Source organism: Carcharodon carcharias, chromosome 13, assembly GCF_017639515.1.
Source record: "Carcharodon carcharias isolate sCarCar2 chromosome 13, sCarCar2.pri, whole genome shotgun sequence".
In the NCBI taxonomy this organism is placed as follows: Eukaryota; Metazoa; Chordata; class Chondrichthyes; order Lamniformes; family Lamnidae; genus Carcharodon; species Carcharodon carcharias.
In genome coordinates this window covers 118299091-118308711 of record NC_054479.1, presented here as the reverse complement: position 1 = coordinate 118308711, position 9621 = coordinate 118299091, and the positions used below count along the sequence as shown (strand labels likewise).

The window sequence follows — 9621 nt, the reverse complement described above, 5'->3', positions numbered from 1 at the left end:
ACATCAACAATTTCCAGTTCCCTGGCCCCTACCGCTTCCTCTTCACCATGGACGTCCAATCCCTCTACACCTCCATCCCCCACCAGGATGGTCTGAGGGCCCTTAGCTTCTTCCTCGAACAGAGGCCCGAACAATCCCCATCCACCACTACTCTCCTCCGTCTGGCTGAACTTGTTCTCACGCTGAACAATTTCTCCTTCAACTCCTCTCACTTCCTCCAAATAAAAGGTGTGGCTATGGGTACCCGCATGGGCCCCAGCTATGCCTGTCTCTTTATGGGGTATGTGGAACATTCCTTGTTGCAGTCCTACTCCGGCCCCCTTCCACAACTCTTTCTCCGGTACATCGATGATTACTTCGGTGCCGCTTCATGCTCTCGTCAGGACTTGGAAAAATTTATTAATTTTGCTTCCAATCTCCACCCCTCCATCATTTTCACGTGGTCCATCTCTGACACTTCCCTTCCCTTCCTTGACCTCTCTGTCTCAATCTCTGGTGATAGACTGTCCACCAATATCCATTACAAACCCACCGACTCCCACAGCTATCTCGACTACAGCTCCTCACACCCCGCTTCCTGTAAGGACTCCATCCCATTCTCTCAGTTCCTTCGCCTCCGTCGCATCTGTTCCGATGATGCTACATTCAAAAACAGTTCCTCTGACATGTCCTCCTTCTTCCTTAACCGAGGTTTTCCACCCATGGTCGTTGACAGGGCCCTCAACTGTGTCCGGCCCATCTCCCGCGCATCCGCCCTCACGCCTTCTCCTCCCTCCCAGAAACATGATAGGGTCCCCCTTGTCCTCACTTATCACCCCACCAGCCTCCGCATTCAAAGGATCATCCTCCGCCATTTCCGCCAACTCCAGCATGATGCCACCACCAAACACATCTTCCCTTCACCCCCCTTATCAGCATTCCGTAGGGATCGCTCCCTCCGGGACACCCTGGTCCACTCCTCCATCACCCCCTACTCCTCAACCCCCTCCTATGGCACAACCCCATGCCCACGCAAAAGATGCAACACCTGCCCCTTCACTTCCTCTCTCCTCACCGTCCAAGGACCCAAACACTCCTTTCAAGTGAAGCAGCATTTCACTTGCATTTCCCCCAACTTAGTCTACTGCATTCGTTGCTCCCAATGTGGTCTCCTCTACATTGGAGAGACCAAACGTAAACTGGGCGACCGCTTTGCAGAACACCTGCGGTCTGTCCGCAAGAATGACCCAAACCTCCCTGTCGCTTGCCATTTTAACACTCCACCCTGCTCTCTTGCCCACATGTCTGTCCTTGGCTTGCTGCATTGTTCCAGTGAAGCCCAACGCAAACTGGAGGAACAACACCTCATCTTCCGACTAGGGACTTTACAGCCTTCCGGACTGAATATTGAATTCAACAACTTTAGGTCGTGAGCTCCCTCCCCCATCCCCACCCCCTTTCTGTTTCCCCCTTCCTTTTTTTTTCCCAATAAATTATAAAGATTTTCCTTTTCCCACCTATTTCCATTATAAAAAAAACCCCACTAGAGCTATACCTTGAGTGCCCTACCATCCATTCCTAATTAGCACATTCGTTTAGATAATATCACCAACTTTAACTTTAACACCTATGTGTTCTATTGTACTATTGTCGTTGACATCTTTTGATGATCTGCTTCTATCACTGCTTGTTTGGCCCTACAACCACACCCCCCCCTCCACCTCTCTCTCTCTCTATCTCTCCGCCCCCCACACACACACCTTAAACCAGCTTATATTTCAGCTCTTTCCTGGACTCGAACTCAAGTTCTGTCGAAGGGTCATGAGGACTCGAAACGTCAACTCTTTTCTTCTCCGCCGATGCTGCCAGACCTGCTGAGTTTTTCCAGGTAATTCTGTTTTTGTTTTGGATTTCCAGCATCCGCAGTTTTTTTGTTTTTATCTCTGTGTTACGCGTCGTCATTGCCTGCTGCACCCTTTCCAACCTGGCTCTGCAATGCTGGCTGAGGAGGAGATGCAGGAGCTGGAGGTCTCCTCTAATGAGGAGACCGTCAATGATGATGAGGGTGAGGAGGCCTTTGAAGGCAATGAGGCTTGGGAGGCCCTCATAGCTGCTAGGTTTGTACATCTTCTTAACCTTCCTAACTCAGCCACTGTCTTGGTGCTCCCCAGATAAACACAGTGAAGGTGGAGGCAGCCTGCTGACTGCCATGCCCTGTCTGTGATGACCTTGATGGGCATCCTCTGGAGGCCAAGACCTGGAGGACCCCGGCCTGCTTTTGGGGTCCTGCTCTGTGGCAGTGTCACCCTCCTTGGCCGATGGAGCTGGAGCTGCTGAGGTCACAGGAAGAGGAGATTTGGGTGAGCCGGACACTCCTGGCGTTACCTGGATGGATGGCCCCAGGGGGTGCACCTGCTATTCCTCCTCCCTACGGGTGCCCCTGGATCCCTGGCTGACTCCTTGAGGAGCAGGGGTAGCTGGAGTGAGATCGAGCTGCCCCGCACCTGTCTCCCGTACACACTGTTAGAGGCCAACTACGGCGTCGTCAATGGAGTTGAGCCCACGCAGTAGAGCAGGAGTGACGTTTTGGACCAAGTTCTCCATGGCAGCTGCCATCTTACCAGTGTTGACCTTGGTGCATTGGCATGCCAGCGCAATCACCTCAGGCTGAAAGTGGACGATTCCTCCAACTTTGCAACCTGAGGATTGCAGTAGAAATCCCTTCCTGATGTTCCCAAGCTTGCCTTTTCAGCTCCAGCAACTGAGACATGACAGAGTCCAAAGACTCGTCATCTGGCTCGGACTCAACAAATTCCTAATCTCCAGCATTCCTCCGAGTGCCGGGGACCTGGGCAGTCCCTGCCGCAGCCTGATGTGGATCAGGAAGTGCGATGTGCTCACCAGATTGTGATCCTGAGACTATTCTAAAGGAAGGTGCCACCGAGGTGCGTGTCTCTGCTCTGGCGAGGATGCGTGTGAGCGCTGTGATGGGTCTTCAGGGAGAGTTTCAGCAATTTCCTCTTCCGAGCTTCCCTCAGGGTTTGATTGGAGGCCCTGGGTCGTGGACTCTCTTGGCTGTTTGGCAGATTTGCCTGTAAAAGCAAGCAGAGATAATTAGTGCATGGCAGTGGCTTGTGAAAGAGGACACATCACTTACAGCCTGGTTGTCTGATGAATGTTGCACCGCTGGATCTTCACTTGGTAGAGCAGCTCTGACCTCACTGTCAGTGCAGGACATTCCAGATCCCCGCTGGTGAGCTGGATGGCTCTGTTTTCAAAGTCTGTGAGGACCTTAATGTCAGGCATTCCTCCACCAGTAAGCGGCCTCTCCCTGTTGTTGTGCACCAGCTTGTCCTGCATGAATAGAGATGGAGAGAGTTTAAGTGGGACACCTGCCAGATCAGATGATAAATATGCCTGGCAATGTGTGTGTGGTGAGTGGTCCCATGGACGGGATGAGGACAATGAAGATGTGTGTGTGAGAGAGTGAGTACTGATGTCCCTTGAACTGGCAGTGAGTGAGGTCTCTGCGGATGTGTGATAGGTTTGTGAGTGTGTCAGATGAGAACGGTGAGAACAGTGTCTTTTCCTGGAATGGATCACTCATCCTCTTACAGTACTGGGTGGCTGTCCTCTTTTGCAGGGTATTGGAGTTGACCACCACTGCCACCGCCTCCCATGCTGGATTCGTGATGCTACTGTTCCTCCTGCGACCAGAGCGGGGTAGAGGACTTCACAGGGTGCCTCTATGGCATCCAAAATGCACTCGAGGGATATGTCACTAAACCGGTGGGCTGCAGTCTTTTTACCTTTCGGGGCCATCCTGTCTTCTGTGCAGCAGTCCTGGGCTGGAAGCACTGAGAGGTGTGCACACGGCTGCACTTTAAATGTGGCACCTGGCGTGATGAAGCAGCGAGGTGATGGCGTGGTGGGCGAATGTTTCCCGGTAAGGCATGATTAATTCAGCGGGTTGGAACAATATGGTGTGAGAAGCCGCCATTGCGGCCGGTGGGAAAATGTCATTTTCCCCGCCCGCTACTGCACTTAGTGCAAATCTGGGATGATTCTGCCCATAATCTTTTAAAATAAAACCTATAAGGTTTTGTTAAAAAAACACACTACTAAAGTCACTTTATGTATTCTCTTTTGAGACCACTGATCAGTATCATAGAATGACAGTATCTAAAATTTTAGTCTTAACAGCAGGCAAAGACCTTTTTGACTGCCCTCATGAATTTGCAGAATAGGGGAGATTCTATTGTAGCAATTGAAATGAAATTTTCAAAGAACCCTTTGCTGTGCCTATTGTGGTTCTGTCCTGATAAAACCTTTTCTGCCATGGAAGAAGTTGAGCACCTTTATAAAACATTCATAAAGCCTCTTTCTAAAGACATTAATGAGACTTTTGATAGTAGTGGTATTATGGTATCTAAAGGCAAATGTAAAACGCCAACAGCACTGACTTTTGAATAAAGGATGTTGATAGAACATAACAAGGCTAGTTTCATTGACACACTTAAAAGATGACTTGCATAATATAAGTAAAGAACATGCAGAAAATTAACTTTTGATAGCTTCAAATGTCGATCTACAAGTTCAGTAATTTTTTTCCTGAGCTGGAAAGCATTGAAACACCCAGGCAAATGCTAATTTCAGATTATGCACTTTATTTGACAGTGTTTCAGATAGAATATCATAAACAAGATTTTTGTAAAAGTTAATTTATCCATAGTGGTGCATTTCATAAAAATAGTTGCTCACTTACAGTCTTTGTGACTAATAATACATGGAATCATATTTATAGAGATACTGTACAAGGTAAATTCACAGCTAACACTACACAGCAATATTTATCCAAAGGGTAAGTGACGTGCCATGTTCACAGATCATTTTGATTACAGACGGCATACAGCAATTACTGCACAAGTAAGAGCTGTGAACTGTGCAAAATATAGTTTGCTTCTGCAATCGTAATCCCAGTCTTTCATAAATCTAAAATCAGAGGATAATACAGGTACGTGCACTACAATACAGAAGCATTGTCCAAAACCTGACAATAATGTACCTTTAATGGTAGAAATCAGATTACGGCTAGGCCAGAGGATAAAGTAGGTGAACTTTGCTCACGTTCATTGTTAAGTAAACTTCAATGTGAAAATCAACTCCATTATTTTATTACTATTACACTATTTTTGTGCTTGGTTCACAGATATGGATATAAAGGTTGGGTTGCTTTGATACAAGATGCAATTTAAATTAAATATGTTAGCTTGTGTTACTCAGTGACAAGGCCCTAGTATGATTTAAAACAACTTTAACCCCTGGGCTAGGCATTTGTTTTGTAAGTTGAATATTTACAAAAATTCAGCTTTGTGTAGACTTCCATTTTTCTTCAGTGCCTCATTCCTCAGTGCAGTTTTACTTAAGGCCAGACTCTTAACAACTGATGTTCCCACTAATACAAAGATTACTGATACAATGTCTATGACTGCAGCATACAGATGAAGCAAATCCTTCATACATTAAACATTTTTTTCAACTGAAGCACCAATAATGTTCTTGCTCTCTGTTTAGTTTACCAATATAATTGCACTGCACTGATCGGTATAGTTCACAGGTTTGACACAAGGATGTTGCCCCTGGCCCAACAGCATAGTGGTGAAACTTCAGTTTATTGAAGGTTCAAAATACTGCTGGTTGCTTTCTTTAAAGTCATTCATACCCAAATACATCATTGCCCCATTGAATATTATTCCCATTATATTGTTAATGCAAATGCTTCCAGTTTATAAGGCTGAGTGACTGTTCAAATTAAGTTAGATAAATAACGTGATAAGAGGAAATGCTGGGAGAATGTCCTGCATCTATCCTACAATAGGGAGAATAACATATTATTACTTTATCTGCCCATGGTGGCAGCACCAGATTTCAGTGTACTGGGATACTTATCGGAACCAGGGATTTTCCATGGCCCAGGTGAGACAGTTGACTTGCGAGTTAAAGTGTTATTACTTTGAATAGCAAGATTTGAACGTATATGCTCTTCACTGGGGATCTTTTTGGGATCTCGTTCAAGGTCTTTGCTGACCTGTTCTAAGGCATTTTTGTGGAAGTTACCAACATCACCACTATTTGTCCGTAGGCCAAAATCTGCTGATTTCACCTTATGTTTATGTGTTTTCAGCAATGTTCTCCCAGTGGTATTCTCAACTTTATGATCCACTTTTATTCCAGGAGATCTTCCCCTCCTGGAAGCTGGGGACATGGATCTACCACGTTTATGCTTTTCATTGCTCGTCTCATCAAACTTGTCCTCCCCTGATTTAGTCTCTGTAAAACATTTCCTCCCAGTTGCTCTGTTCTCAGAGGTGGTCCTGCCACCATATGTCTTTTTACTATTTTCTTTAGAAAGCCTAGGAAGGTTCTTCTTATAGGTTTGATGTTGCTTCAACTTATCCACTTTTCCTGGGCTCTCCGATCTGTCCCTTCTTCTCCTCTCATGGTAATCTGCAGAGTGCTCCCTTCTCACGATATCACGTTCTTTCTTGATGTCCCATAATGTCTCTGAGGCTAGCTGGTGAATGGAATCACAGGTTGGGGCAGAATGCGATGACGGTGATGGTGGTATCAGATCATCAGGGATTGTGATTATTTCCGACAAGTTTGGGGAGCCTGCAGAGGAAGCATTCCAGGAGCTGTGGTTGTCTGCTGAAACAATAATTAAAAAGAGTCAGCCTAGGATTTCTGAAGTGTAGTCAGGGATGGACAATAAATTCTGGCCTTGCCAGCAATGCTCGAATCACATGAACAAGTAAAAGAAAAGAAAAGAAAATGTTTTCAATAAATGATCTTGTTATGGATCTCAATCTGGCCGAACGTCAATTTACTTATCATTACTTTAGTTCTTTTTTTTCTGTAATTTGCATTTAATTTACAGTTACAATTCCTCATTAAAATATATGGTTATTATCTATTTGCAACCAAAAATTCTTCTTTTAGTACTTAGTACAGAATGTCCTGAAGTTGGGAATAATCCTTATAATGTAATAGGACATGTAAAAATTCAAAAGTAGGAATGAGAAAAATTGCATGAATTGCCACCATTTTGATGAAATATTTAATGACATGCAAAATAGGTGAAAATGCACTGCAATTTTAAAGCTCTAATTTCCTATAAGTTTCACTTATGGACAATATTCCAAGGATTGCTGCTCTTTGCTAAAATTTTGCACTTTTAAATCAGAATAATAATACAACACTTTGCTTTGGCTGTAAAACTACACAAAAAAATTAACAATGTATCCACCCCTAATCTACACCCCTAAATTTGTCTGATGTTCTCAAATAGCTTTTATATTTAAAGGTACATTCCATCAGCTAGCATGATGACGCTGCGTGATGGAAATCAATGAGTCACTGTCCTTCATTATATATTCACAAATATATTTTATACATATTCATTTAAAGTAATGGTTGCAGCCTTGTTGAACTTTAGAACTATTTCTAAAGGTCAGAATTTCAAGTCTAACCGTAGTAAGAGAAAAATCCAGCCAACAAGGAGTGCACACCATATGAGTAAGATTTACAAAATTATTTTAGTCCTTAGCCTTGCACCAGGACCAGAGAAATGAGTGTCCCTAGGTCAGCCAGTTTATGTGTGTTTTCAGACCACACAAACTAATGTTAAACAAACACTATTCATACAATAATAGTCAACTATCATTTGTGGTTTAACATTGTAACATTAACCCTAGTCTACAAAAAATAATTAATTTAAAAACTGTACATAATTTTGCGCACCTTATCTTTTACCATTTCCTTCGATCTATCTTTTTATTTACAGTTGAAGTTTTTAATCTTAATTCTTGTAAAAAATTTCCTCACCCTCTTTTTATTCCTGGCTCCACCATTCATCCTCTGAAGGGCTCATTGAGGCACTTGTTGCCTCCTTATGAGCTGCAACCCCAAATGTTCCATTCTTCCCTCTCTGATCTCCCCACCCAGCAGAGCCATTGGTGGTTAATCTTGCCAATCTTCTTCCTACCCAATTCATCTCTGTGAACTCTGCCAACAGCTCAGCTATTACCACCCACCTCTGCACCTCCCTCAAGATGTCTCTTAACTTGTGAACAAGGCCTTTGCCATCCATGAGTTTATAGTGGATGAATGTATTGACATCATAGCCATGTTGGAAACCTGGCTAAGGGATGATGAAACCTTCCCCTAAATCAAGTCTCCCTGCAGCCTATACTTTCCACTACTTGCCCTAACTAGACTGTGGTGGTGTGGCACTTACCACCAATTAGTTCTTGGTCTGTCCCCCTATACTTCTGGTACCATGCCCTCCTTTGAGCATCTCACTTTGTTCCAACATTCTCACCTCTCATTCAAAATCCTTGTTCTCTACCGCCCATCCAAGTACCATAAAAAAAAATTCCCATTTGGATATCTTCACTGTTTTCCTCCCTCAGCCTCTGCATCTTTTCATCCTCGGTGATTTTAACTTCTACCTCAATTCATCATGCTCTCTCTCATCTGAGCTCACTGTGCTGCTATCCTCCCTTAATTTTCCCAAATCAACTTCAATAGAAGCTATATTCTTGGCCACCCTCTTGACCTTCCATCTCACATGGCCTCACTACTCCAATAGCATCAATCACAGATAAGGCCATCTCTGATTACTTACCTGTATTGCTCACCACCCACATCTCCTTTCCCCTTCCCCATCCTATTTCCTGTCGTGTCCACTCCTAGAGTTAAATTCTCTGCCAATTCACTCACAATGATATTTTCAAAATCAAAACCGTCTAGCCTTTAGCACCCCTTTCGGCAGCTCTGAGCTGGCTCAACTACACTTATCTCCAGCTTTGATGACCTAGTTCCTATTAGGATCTTTACTCTCTCATACTGGACATCCCCTTGGTAAAGTCCTCATCTCCACTCCCTTAAGTCTAGGGCATCCAAACTTGAATGGATATGGCAGACAGCTGGCTTAACCAATCACCACCAGATCTAGCTGGGCAATATGAAGCTGCACTCTTCTCCCAAAACTTCTCACTGTTCTGTGGTCATCCCGGAATGCAGAGATAACCTCTGGCTTCTTTTCTCTGTAGCAAAATGTTTTCTTAAACTGCCCTTCTCAGTCCTCTCCACCCTCACCTGTGAGAAGTTCATGAACTTTTCTTATCACTAAGATTGAAACCACCCAATCAGCTGCCACTGTTGCTTCCCTCCTTCTGCTTAGCCCACTGGGCCAAACTTCCTCTAAGATTCTCCTCTGCCCTAGCTTTGAATTCATGTTTTCCTCTAGTTTCTTTCCAATCTCCCCTCATACCTGCTTTAATCTCAATCTTGTTTGTCAATGACATCCAGTGCCTGCTCCCTCAACACTCTCCCCAATAAACTGCTGCCATCCAACTTCCCCTCCTGGTCGCCATGTTAGCTGATGCTGTTAGTGTTCATATGCTGCATTGCAAAAATAATGTTGGAAGCAGATGCTTGGGATAATTGTTTTAAAAAATGAACTCCATATTACTTTAAAATCATGGTGCTTTTTAATAGTTTGCTTATTATCCTGTTGCAAGTTTCCAAAACATGCTGCTGTGTTACGGATAAATCTAGATTCTAACAGTGCACTTGATA

The 9621-nt window shown here is 44.2% G+C and overlaps 1 protein-coding gene across 1 annotated transcript in view; it reads right to left on the bottom strand.

Moving 5' to 3' along the window:
• Positions 1-4629: 4629 nt before the first annotated feature.
• The window catches only part of magi2a (membrane associated guanylate kinase, WW and PDZ domain containing 2a), a 961431-nt gene continuing 956439 nt past the window's right edge, over positions 4630-9621 (bottom strand). The window contains exon 24 of the mRNA XM_041202174.1: positions 4630-6684. Coding sequence (XP_041058108.1) covers positions 5879-6684 — 806 coding nt within the window. The 3' untranslated portion in view covers positions 4630-5878. The remainder of the gene's footprint in view (positions 6685-9621) is intronic.